The sequence below is a fragment of the Sorex araneus genome, chromosome 5 (assembly GCF_027595985.1).
Source record: "Sorex araneus isolate mSorAra2 chromosome 5, mSorAra2.pri, whole genome shotgun sequence".
Classification (NCBI taxonomy): Eukaryota; Metazoa; Chordata; class Mammalia; order Eulipotyphla; family Soricidae; genus Sorex; species Sorex araneus.
This window is the reverse complement of record NC_073306.1, coordinates 19,559,915-19,573,197: the sequence shown is the minus strand read 5'-3', so window position 1 is coordinate 19,573,197 and position 13,283 is coordinate 19,559,915. Positions and strand designations below refer to the sequence as shown.

Below are 13,283 nucleotides of genomic sequence, written 5' to 3'. Positions count from 1 at the left end.
GGGTCCTCACCAATAATGTTACAGTGCTGGTTCCCCAGTTTTCTACTGATGAGACCCTAACTGGGAGGGTCTTGCAATTGGCTCCTTGTGGCCACATTGTTGGGTGGCTGCTTCTCCACTAGTTCTCTTCTGATCCCATTCCTGAAGGGAATTAGAAAGAGTTGGGCGTGGAGAGGAAGAAGCCCTTCACTAGCCTTCACTAAACGAAGATCAAGCATTGGTTCCTGGGTGGAGGACAGTCTCAGCTTCTATCTGCCTTCTCCAACACTGCCCTGGGAGGGCTTGGGATTTTTCATTGTGGCTGGTGAGGCTGGATGTGGAGGCTCCCCATCAGCCCTGGCATCTGTGTCTTCTGCCATGTGTAGTTATGTCTATTGCCTATAAGTTTTCTGTCTTTCTAGCTTCCTTTCTCTGGGCTTCTGGCAAGAAATCATAGGTTTTTGTTAAGGGTCTTTGACTGTGCTTGCTGGTCTTTCTGGCTTATAGCTTCTTCAGCTCTTCCGTGTGAGGCAGGAGGCAGGGAGAAAACACAGGAACTCACCCGTGACCCTTACTTAAGCCTCCAGGCCTGGAAGTATCTAACTTTTTCTCTTTTTTTCCTGGGATTTCCAGCTTCGTTATATTGTTATTTGTAGAATATCCCAGGGGGTGGGAGGGCTTGTATTGAAAGGGGAGAATGGAGGTAAAATATATATTTGCTCCATATTCCCAGAAGCAGAATTACACTTGCATTAAATGTATTATTTTATCAAACACCTGGAACAGTAATACAAAAAAAAAGATAGTATTTCATTTTGTAAATGAAGAAACAGAACTTCAGATACCATCAGACCAATCGATGTTGGGAAGATGATGGAAGGAGCTGGGGAAAATTGAATGAACATACACAGAGGATTAGAGATCCTTCCTGCCTTCTTTCTGTGAGACCTATGTCTGGGTTTGGGTCTTTGCTTTATGATACCTGGAATTGAACTCAGGTCTCATGCATGCAAGGCACGTGGTCCAGCACTGAGCCACCACATCCCTCCCCAGCCCAATTTTGGCTTTTTGGAGAGGGGTAAAGAGACAAATGGGCCACACTACAGGGTCTCTTTCATCCCTGGCTGCAATCTACCAGCTTCTGCAGCCCCGGGTCTACTCCTGGCTCCCTTACATATGCTGTCTCTGGCAGGAAGGCCCTCACCACTCCCCACTTCCCCCACTGTCTTCCTCCCTATTGCCCTGCTCATCACATTCACATCATAGGCTCTCTCACTCCTTCTCTTAGTTCTCTCTCTCTCTCTCTCTCTCTCTCTCTCTCTCTCTCTTTCTGGTTGTTGTTGCAATGTCTGGGGGTAAATGTCTGGGGGTCACACACTTGGTTATAGTGTTTGCTGGAAATGGTGTGTAGAACTTGGGACATTGATCAGTGGTTATGCACCTGTCTAGCATGCACTGCACCCAAGACTCCTGGTGCCAGAACAAGAGTGACTTCTGGCTCACTGCAAGTGCCCCCATTGTCTGAGTGCTTTCTTTCTCTCTTTCTGTTTTTGGCCCACACCCAGTGATGCTCAGAAATTACTTCTGGATCTGCACTCAGGAGTTATGCCAGGTGGTACTTGGGGGAACCATATGGGATACTGGGGATGGAACCTGAGTCCTGGTATAAGACAAATTACCTACCGCTGTGCTATCTCTCCAGCCCCCTAAGTGCTTTCTCTTTCACTTATAAATGCACTCCTCTCTAGCAGAATCATCCAGGAAGCACACAACTAATTCTTTGGTGAAAAACATGAGGAGAAGCCCAGCTTGGGCATAGCAAGAGTCACCCCTGACTCAGCTGCCCACGGAAACCCTCAGCTTCCAGGCCAACCTACTATGCACTCAAACCTCATACATGCTAGTTCTCCTGCCCAGCTCACTCTGAAGCTCCATATGTCCCTAGGAGAAAGAGCCCAGGGCAGGATTGCAAGAGCCATTCAGAAGAGAAGTCTGGCTTTCGTGGAGGCCAGAGGTAAGGTGCCAGCTCTGCTCTCTGATTGATAGCTGGGCTCTGAGAACCCTCGGCTATATGGAAGGGCACAGATTCTGCCGGCACTGAGTCCAGGGTCTCTCTGTTCAGACAATCTCCACAGAGCAGCAGCACCAGGAACTCAGGAAATAGCAGATTCCCAGGCCTGTGCCAGAAAACACCCTTAACAAGATTCCAGGTGATTTAGGTGAACATTGGAATGTAAGAAGCCATATTCTACTACAAAGGATCAGATATCTAACTATGGAACCAGATAGCTTAGCTCAGGTGAGAGGGATAGGATTTGCTCCTCTCATGCCTAGTGTTTTAATAGTCAAGAGGGGAGATTCAAGAATGTCTAGTTTGGGAGAGAAAGATTTTGGGGTCTGTTTAAGGGCCACGGCCTGTGGTGTGCAGGGCTTACTCCAGGCCCTGCACGGGATCAGAGATCCCTGATGGACAGTGAACAGAGATCACTCCTGCTGGGCTCTGGAGAACCATATGCAGTGCCAAGGATTAAACCTGGGCTGGCCATGTCAAAGGCAAGCAATCAATACCGTACTATCTCTCTGTCTCTGAGAGTTTGTTTTAAAATTTTAATAAATCTTTACTTCCTAGGGCTGGAGTGATAGTACAGTGAGTGGGGTGTTTGCTTTGCACGTGGCCAACCTGGATTCAATTCCTTTGTCCCTCTCAGAGAGCCTGGCAAGCTACCAAGAGTATCTTGCCCGCACAGCAGAGCCTGGCAAGCTACTGTGGCCTATTCAATATGCCCAAAACAGTAAAAAGTCTCACAATGAAGACGTTACTGGTGGCAGCTTGAGCAAAATAGATGAGCAATGGGATGACAGTGACAGTTACTTCCTGAGAAAGAAGGGGTGAAATTAGAGTTCTAATTTTTAATTTTAATATTTATTTAATTTCTAATTAAAAATAATAAATTTTAGCACCACAAACTTCCTAAGAAAATCCCCAGAAGTAGGCTTTTTGTCTGATTAATAAAGAGATTGGAACAGATCTATCTCTACACCTCCTTCGGGGAAGTCAAATATCCTTGAACGAGAAGCAGAAAAAAAATAACAATAACTGTGACACATTGCAGGCAGAATGTTAGAGACAGATGGAGGCTGTTCCACGCTGGAGTTCTCCCCTGTACCACCTGGGTGATCCCATGCAACTCTACTTCTCTGATACTCAGTTTCCAGTCTCTGAAAGTGGGTTAGCACAAACATGCTGTCAGCAGCTCATTCATGGAAGACCAGGTACACAACTGTGGCCCAGTGGGACACAAGTGTTTACTCCAACACAAACATTTATGTCTCTTAGAGAGAACTGGCTCATCTTCTAGGCAGAATAGACACAGAAACCTTTAGAAATGTCATGAAACGTAATGAACAGCCCCTGCTTCTGCAGTTTCTTATCTGAGAGTCTCTTTTTATTCACCGAAAGGTCTGAACTTCATCGTGAAGACCAATGGCACAAAGACTTAGCATGAACAAGTGACCTCGTCCATTCAATGAATCTGCTCCTATTAAGGCTACTCTCAGACACCCAATCCTCAGGGTCTGTTATCTCCCTCTCCACACAGGGAGCTACCAGGGATCTTCAAGAAAGACACCGCAAGAAGAGAGATGAAATTTCTATAGGAGGAGGAGGAAGAAAAATGAATTGCCTTATCTTGATTTCCTCTCCCACATATCTGCAAAAGGTCAAGCACCTAAGCCGATTGGGAAAGGAAGAACAGGAGCCGTAGGGAAAAGGCAGAACTAGGAGATGGGAGAGAGCATTGATGCCCAACTGAATTTATAGTTTTAAGAGAACAGAGAGGCGGGGGTGGGGAGGCATGGAGAAACGATCTATCAGAGCAGCATAGCTGTACATTTTTAGACTTATAGTTCACTGGAGAGATAATAACCAATTTTTGGACACATTTTCATTCCACACAGGGATACAGTATTAATTGGCTTAGCAGACTTACAATCAGTAATTTCTTTTGCAGTGCACAGGTTAATGGAGTTGCCAGAGTGTCTCGGATATGAAATTGTTGCCTCATAATTATGTGGTTCTTCACATTCAGCACTGAAAAGTATGGAGAGAAAAAAAAAGTTACTGGAAATAAAGTATCGCTTTAAACATTTTGAAACTTCTTGTTATTTCTTTTTACCTCATTAGGGGAATTATATAAGTATCTCTGACCAACAGGGTAACCTAAGGGGAGAAGAAAGATACACTATCCCTGCTTAAAATACATGAGGGGCAGGGAGGGGTGGGGTCTGCAGGAAATATTGTGAAACAAAGCTGCATAAAAATAACACAGAGCAAACCTCGGAATAAATAAGGGAAAATCTTCCTGGAAATCAATAAGGTAAAATGGAAAGAAAACTCAAAATCAAAGATGTGAGAACTGAGGGGGTGGAGCAATGGTACAGTGGGTAAGGCACTTGCCTTGTACACACCCGACCCAGATTTGACCTCCAGCTTCCCTTAGGGTCCCCTGAGCACTGCCAGAAGTAATTCCTGAGTACAGAGTGAGGAGCAACCCGTTAGTATTTCTGGGTGTGGCCCCCAAACAAAACAAGACAAAAATGATGTGAGAACTGCATCTACCAGCCTGAAAGGATATTTGTGGTCAGATAAAGGAAGGTGCTTTATCTGATCACGGATGACTGGGATTTAACATCTGAGGCAGAAGTTGATTTGCGCCTCATTCTAATGGAAGGCCGGAATGAGCTCCCAGCACGAAGTTCAGAGTCTTTTATTCACTTGTTTTGCTGTTGTTGTTGTTTGGTTTTGTTTGTTTGTTTTTAAGCCACACTCAGCAATGCTCAGGGCTCATTCCTGGCTCTGCACTCAGGAATTATTCCAGACAGTGCTCTAGGGACCATATGGGATGCCAGGCACCAGACCTGGGTCAACCTCATGCAATGCAAATACCCTATCTGCTGTAGTATCACTCCAGTCCTGAAAGTTCAGAGTTTTAAACATCATGTCATCACTAATATTCCTAAAAAAATCTGCATACTCTAGAGGCATGAGATTGGAAAACCACTTTCTGACTAAGGACATGGAGTTAAAAGAATACCAATAAGAAATCCAGGGCCAGAGATTTGCCTTGCATGCATATAGCCAACCGGGGTTCAATCTCTGGGATCTCTTATGGTCCCCTGAGCACCACCAGGAGTAATTCCTAAGTAAAGTGCCAGAAGTAAACCCTGAGCACCTCTGGGTGTGGCCCATCTGGCCCCTACTTCCTCTCCTCACCTCCACAAATCATCTATAAGAAATCAGAAATTGGGGCCAGAGTGGGTATCAGAAATTGAGGTTCAGAGGGTAAGGTATTTGTCTTGCACAGGGACAACCTGGGTTCAATCCCCGGAGCCCTGTAAAGCCTCCTGATCCTTGCCAGGAGTGATTCCTGAATGCAGAGCCAGGAGAAATCCCTTATCCCTTTGAAATCAAGGGTGTCTCAAAATCCAAAGCAAAAACAAAAGCAGAACACAGAACAAATAAGTACACACCTTTACTGCTTATAGCTCTTTGCTGAAATACATCCAAGTGATTGGCAATTTTGAAATTAAACAAGTAATAAAGTAGAATATAGGAGTAAAAATCGTCAAAGAAGTTAATAAAATTGTTGATAAAAATCCATTTCAGAAGAATGAGATGGAATTACAATCTTAATAAAATAGTATGGGAGATAGGTGTATTCTTCTAGTGATTATTACAATGAGAAGGATAGCGATCTCCTCCCACCCAACCCCACTGATCATCGGACACGCACACCCCACTTAATGGTTTTCCCTTCTCTGATTATCCCTGATATTTTGAGTGTTTTTTTTCACACATACTTTTAAGGACATATAGTTCATTTTGCTGAGAAGAAAAAATGGTAAACTCGGATGAATCAATAATTGTTCCCCTCGCTAGTTTTTTCTCCCTCCCTGAAGTGATTGAATGAAACTCCCTTAAATTATAGACTTGGCCATGTAGCTCATGCTCCAGCAGCATAACAAACTCATCAGGTCTCTAGTAAATTAACCTTATTAATAAGAAACAATTTGTGGGAAAATTGAAGGAAGAAGTCTCATCAATTTTGTGGACCATTTTTGTCAGAAATGAATAAATATCTGACCTTAGATGATCAGAAAGAATTTCAACTGAATTCTGGAAAAAAGACATCTTTCAGATCAATTGTCTTTATAGAAGCAGACCTAGGACTAATGTTAAAAGGGAAAAGAGATATTGTAGATGTATTCACAGCTCCCTACCTGGAAATGTCTTTTATTCTTTTCCTGGTCCATTAAAACCAGATCTGAGATTTACCTTTATTTAATATAGGATGGGTCAATGCAGAGAATTTGGTTGCAGGGAAGAAATAGCTGATTTAAATACATCCTAGCCTCAGTTTCTTTGTTCCCACATTTATTAAAATATCTATCTCTTGTCTGTCTAAGGGATTGTAGACATTATGAGGAAGCAGGATAGAATTACAGAATTGTAGTTTGTGGCCAGATAGATCTTAATTAGAATCCTTTTTCTTCTACTCTCCTGTTTCAAAGTATTGGGTAAAAATCTTAATCCTAAGTGTCCTCTGAGGTTTTTAAAATAGTAATGATAAACCCACTTTGAAGATTTATTATGGGTAGTAAATAAAATCATTTTTCTCTGCACAGAGGCATGGCACAAAAGTGTGCAAAAGTCATTGGGGGACAAAAATTTAAATTTTTACCAATAAATTCAGCTGGAGTGATAGCACAGCAGGTAGGGTGTTTGCATTGCATGCGGCCGACCCGGGTTCGATTCCTCCATACGTCTCGGAGAGTCTGCCAAGCTACCGAGAGTATCATGCCCACATGGCAGAGCCTAGCAAGCTACCATGGCATATTCAATATGCCAAAAACAGTAAAAAGTCTCACAATGGAGACATTACTGGTACCTGCTTGAGCAAATCGATGAGCAACGGGATGACAGTGACAGACAGTGACATTTTGAAATATTCCTCTTATTCTTTTTGATAGCACCAGATTTCTACTTATATTTTTGTTCTGAGCTCAGGAATCACTCCTGGTGGAGCTTGGGGGATCATATGGAGTGATAAAGATAGAACCCAGGTCAGTCATTTGCAAGGAAAATGCCCAGTCCATTTTACAATTTCTCCAGTCCCAAAATCTCTATTTAAAATTTTTTTCTGGTGCTGGAGCAATAGTACAGCGGGCAGAGCATTTGCCTTGCACGCGGCCAACTCGGGTGTGATTCCCAGCATCCCATATGGTCCCCCAAGCACCACCAGGGGTAACCCCTGAGCATCGCCAGGTGTGACTCAAAAAGAAAAAAATTCTTACAGAAAACTTCTAAAAATGTAAATATTATATCATAAGACATTAATATTTCTGGGGTCAGAGCGATAGCACTATCTGAGTGGGTTGCGTATGACTGACCTGGGTTTGATTTCTGTGGGTTGCACGTGCCTTGCCTTACATGTAGCCAACCTGGCTTTGATCCTTGGCTCCCCATACGGTCCAGCCAGGGGTTATCCTTGAGCACAGAACTAGGAGTGAGACCTGGGCACATTTAGGTGTGTTGCCCCTCACTCCCCCCACCAAAAATATAGACATGCTTCTTTTTTTTTTTTTTTTTTTTTTTTTTTTTTTTTTTTTTGCTTTTTGGGTCACACCTGGCGATGCACAGGGGTTACTCCTGGCTCTGCACTCAGGAACCACCCCTGGCCTTGCTCAGGGGACCATATGGGATGCTGGGATTTGAACCCGGGTCGGCCGCGTGCAAGGCAAACGCCCTACCTGCTGTGCTATCTCTCCAGCCCCTAGACATGCTTCTTGATGAGATTTTCCACATTATCTATGTTCAAAAAGAAATAATACCTGTTACGGCGTTGGGTCAGAGAGAAAGCAGAGTGGGTAAGGTGCTTGCCTTGCACATGGCTGACCCAGGCTTCATCCTCAGCACCCCACATGGTCCCCTGAGCACTGTCAGGAGTGGACCTTGAGCACAGAACCAGGAGTAAGATCCAAGAACCACCAGGTGTGCCCCCCTCCATCAAACATAAATAAATTAACAAACAAATAATTAAATAAAGATATCACAGTGCTAAAAGTGATTTCCAAAAGAAGATACTTTCTAATTGTGTTGTGGGCCTTTGGAATCCTATCACACGAAAGTAAAATTTTAAACCAGGAGAATCTTTATGGCGGAATCATAGGCTCATAATCTCCCCTGATGCTTGTTTCCACTTGTCACATCTACCCTCGTGTCCAAGCCTCCTTTGGAAGATAATTTTCCAATCTGTGTTTTTTGAGCAGGCACTCTGGCAGAGCACTTTAGGCCTTTATTGGCTCAGAGGGTGAAATTATCCATGACAGTCTTTGTTCCTGCTTGTGGGAGCTTTTCCCCGTGAAACACCCTGCACTCCGATTTGTTAGAGCCACTTCTCACAGGGTGAGTGATGTTCAGTGGTCATGCAGCTTCTTAGAGCTTTCATTCCTTCAAAAGCTCTACTATGATGACTTAATGTGGGAACAACTGAAGTAACATGTTGGAAATGCCAGGCAGGTATATTTCCTATCTTGTAATCTGTACCTTACTATAGGATAAGGAGTCCAATGAATAACCCAGCAAGTGCGTTGTGGAAAACCTAAAGGGCCTAAAATAAGGAAAATGGAGATAATCAGAAAAACCTTTCAGCCCCGTTTCTGTAGTTATTTCATCGGGTGCGGATGTGGGAGGCGGGGTTTGCATGAACCTATGCTGGAAATTCAACTTTTGCTTATTTCTATAGGCCATACATTTTGAGAATAAGCATCTTATGACGTAACATTCTCCAGGTGACACGGGACTGGGAGATCATGTGATAGGTCGATTGTCCAAAGTCCCAAACTAGGCTAACTCGTATGTCCAATAAAGAAGTCTTCTTGTGAAGACAACTGACCTCACAGTCTTCATCCTAAGAAATACTTCCCTTGAATTGAGTGATGGGTCATTAGACTTTTCAAAATAACATCCATGCCCCCCAAACACAGATCTCAAAACGCATTCATGCCAGGTTCACAAAAAAAGTCATGATCAAATTCAAAGGATTGTTTTCTCTCAAAATCTATTTTAGGGCTGGAGTTATAGAGCACTTGCTTGGGTAGGTAGATCACTTGCCTTGCATATGGCTGATTTGGGTTCAGAACCCAATGGAATCCCCTGAGCACAAGAGGTAGGAGCCCTGAGCACCACTGGGTGTAGCCCCCAAACAAAACAAACCAAGCTGTTTCGTTCCTGACTTCTACATATTATCTACTATTCTTTAAAAAATGAGCATCCCAAAAATCCATAGAACAGAATGGTTATAAGACATATATTTTGCAAAGAATGATGTTGGACTGAAGCTCAGATTTGGCTTTGATCTTGGATGGGAGTGAACCAAAATCTTTTTTTTTTATGAATGAGCATGGGATGATATAGACTGTGCTGTACCTAGTGCAGTGCTTGGTCTAAAGTGTTAACTTCTATTACTTTCATTTCCACTTCTATTAATTCTACTTGCATGAAACCACATATCTCACACCTGATGTTCTCCTAGTTCCTACATTTTTAAAGAAGATAAACTGAGATATGTTTTAACATATGTATCTTTATATGTGGCATATCTTTATGTGTATATGTACATGTGTATAACACATATGTGTAAATTGAATCCCACTATCACATGCTTAATAATCTACTAAATCTATTATTTTTATAACAATTACAACACAAGGTTTTTGTTCTTGGCCACTTGAGTCACCCAGCCATAAGCACCTGATATTTGCATGTGTATATGTATAGATATAATTTTTTTAAAAAATCAATGAATTTTTAAGCCAACTCTTTCTAAAAGGAACACACAACCATAATGATAGACAGTTCATTTATCTGGGTGTGTCTGTGAAGTTGGGGAGAGCCATATGAATCAGTGACTTCAGCAGAGTGTAGAGTTGGGTATGTTGACTCTTCAGTGTTGGGTGGAATCTCCCGTTTTCAGACGCATCATGCTAACCACTGAGGATCTGACTAGGACAAAAGGCAAAGGAGGTATTTTCAGGCCACAATATGAGAGTTAATTAAAGTAAACAGATATTAGGGGCATAATATATACAGCATATTATTATATAATATTACCTACTCTATATAGGGCTGGAGCGATAGCGTAGTGGTAGGGCGTTTGCCTTACACAGGTCGTCCAAGCGTTCGATTCCTCCGCCCCTCTCGGAGAGCCTGGCAAGCTACCGAGAGTATCTCACCCACACGGCAGAGCCTGGCAAGCTTCCCGTGGCGTACAGGATATACCAAAAACAGTAACAATAAGTCTCACAATGAGAGACGTTACTGGTGCCTGCTCGAGCAAATCGATGAGCAACGGGATGACAGTGACAGTGACCTACTCTATATAATATAGTGTATATATAATCATGAGGCTGGAGTGATAGCACAATGGGTAGGGCATTTGCCTTGCATGCAGCCGACCTGGGTTTGATTCCTCCATCCCTCTTGGAAAGCCTGGCAAGCTACCAAGACTATTGCGCCTGCACGGCAGAGCCTGGCAATCTACCCGTGGTGTATTCGATATGCCAAAAACAGTAACAACAAGTCTGACAATGGAGATATTACTGGTGCCCACTCGAGCAAATCAATGAACAATGGGACAACAGTGCTACAGTGCAACACATAATCATAAATATAAAGACATGTATTTTCCATTGATCGTTCTGGCTCTCTGGAGAACCCTAATAGAAAAACTATGTAAACGTTCTTAAAGTGCTGTAAAACTTTGCACAACCTCCTCTGGCCTCAGTTTTGAAATAATGTTGTTAAGGTTGAAGCTATGTAGCTAAGCCATTGATGTCATTCATAAAGAAATGTAGGGGCTGAAGAGATAGTACAGTGGATAGGGCACTTGCCTTGCATGTGGCCTACCAGGATTGGTCCCTGACACCCCATGTGGTTTTCCAAGCACCCCCAGGAGTAATTCCTGAATTCAGAGCTGGGGTTAATGCTTGAGTATTGCTGGGTGTGACCCAACACCTCCCCTCCCCCAAGGAGAAATGAAGACAATAATCACCGAGTTATGGACTAGGAACTGTTCCACTTCGATGTATCAATTCATTTGATCCTCCTTTGACCCTCTTCAGTTAGACACCACCATTCTTTCCATGTAAGAAAATGGAGGCTTCTTTCTTACATATAAGAAAATGTAAATATGACTTACAAAGTAATCTATGCCAGGCAGAAACTAGAAGCCCAGTACTTGACTCCAGACTTGGGGGTCTGAACCAACATGCTCTAAGAAAAAGGGACAACTCACAAAGGAGAGATGCTGCTAAAAGTCAAACACAGTATGAACAGCTTCCACTGCACTGCAAGTCCTCAAAAATGAGGTCACTGCAGTCGTGAGTAAAGGAAAATTTCCTGAGGCTAAAACACCCTAATAAGCAAAGCCCTAATGAGAGGTCATGTCTGCTGAAAAATGTAAAAGCAGAGATGCTCAGAGATTCTCATTTACTAATTCACCAGTTCTCTGTGGCTCCGAGTAAAATAAATTTGTGTAAATGTTATCTACAGGATTCCACTGAATTCTCTCACGAGCAGTAAGAGGCATTTTACAGATGAGAGACCTCAGCTTGGGGCTATTTCTTCAGACATCCTTGTGGTTTTTAAGAAAGTAGTAGAGTTAGATCTGAAAACCAGGTCTTCCTAATCTATTGCTTTTTGCCTCTGAACTTAAAGGTCTCACTGAAAACCCAGATAAATGAAAATAATGAATTTCAGGCTTATTATGAATGGAGGTCAAGGAGCTTAAATTTTACATCATAGTTAAAGATAACAGGACTGTCTATTCTCCCAATCAATCTGCTAATCAGACCATTACTGTTCATGCAACTACTTCATGGAAATAAGCTTAAGAAAGGCAGATGATTTCTGCCTTCATGAATTTCGAGGTCTAGTAGAGATCTCCCAGATCTCTATATTAGAAATATTGAGACAGGATAGATGGCTGAACATGGCCTATAAATAGGCAGCCCTAAGGTCACATCCTTGATAAGCTCTGGATTATCTTGTGCTATTGATTATCTTGTGCTATAGAGTCTCTCATTTAGTTTGTCTCTTGGTTTCTCATCTACAAAATGGAAATACAGAAACTGCTCTTCAAAGATGGTCATGAGGCTGAAAATAAAATGTCTAAGTGCATGAGTGGTACTCTGCATGGGGCTATATACAACATTAGCTTTCCTTCAACTCTTTGAATATACTGGCACACAAAAATAGACTCTGAATCTGCAACTTTTGATTATCTGATTTCTAAATTACAACTTTTCTGGCTTCTCAATTGATTGCCTTTAACACAATGACACTGGCACATGGCTCACACTTGAATGTCTAGGTTGGAGAAAGAACAGGAGGTAAGGTGTTTTCCCTGCCTTGGATGTGTTTTAATTTACACACATTTCAGTGCAACATGCTTAAGAAGGCTTTCACGCTTCAGTTCCATGCCGGCCTATCTCGCTCACATAGATCTTTCTGCAGACAGAAAATGAATCCTAAGGCAGGCACTCAAGAATACCTGCCTGGATGAAATCCAGACTGAGTTTGTGGAGCATGCCCTGTGTGTCTTCAACTTTGATCTCTTTGGTCCTGTAGTTCCTTTGTAGATCTATCTTCAGGAGGACAGCCAGAGATAGGGGTTGAGAGGCTGTGTTCTAGGGCTCTCCTGAGGAGGTGAGATCCAGTGGTTTGACCAGTGACAATATCCAGAATTACTTAACCTGACTCCATGGTCCAACAGTTTACCAACCACTTACCTACTTCCCAGAAAGTGTAGTTAGAACTTTTCGAAAAACAGAAAAATGAGGCACAGCCTATGACTATGGATCATGCTCAATAAATACCATCTATATGTAAACGTTTTTAAAAGGCAAAATATTTGGGGGCTGGAGCGATAGCACAGCAGTAGGGCATTTGCCTTTCACGTGGCCAACCTGTGTTCGATTCTTCCGTCCCTCTCGGAGAGCCTGGCAAACTACCGAGAGTATCTTGCCCACACGGCAGAGCCTGGCAAGCTACCCGTGGCAAATTCAATATGCCAAAAACAGTAACAATAAGTCTCACAATGAGAGACGTTACTGGTGCCCACTTGAACAACTCGATGAGCAACAGGATGACAGTGACAGTGACAGTAAAAATTTGGGAGCAGGAAAGAAGATAAAATGCCTATGTCACTCCATAGCTCCTGACATCCCTACCCCAGTGAAAGGCA

At 42.8% G+C, this 13,283-nt stretch overlaps 1 protein-coding gene across 1 annotated transcript in view; it reads right to left on the bottom strand.

The window, feature by feature from the left end:
- FYB2 (FYN binding protein 2) overlaps window positions 1-13,283 on the bottom strand; it is a 75,564-nt gene that overhangs the window by 41,577 nt on the left and 20,704 nt on the right. The window contains exon 5 of the mRNA XM_055138300.1: window positions 3,969-4,069. Coding sequence (XP_054994275.1) covers window positions 3,969-4,069 — 101 coding nt within the window. The remainder of the gene's footprint in view (window positions 1-3,968; window positions 4,070-13,283) is intronic.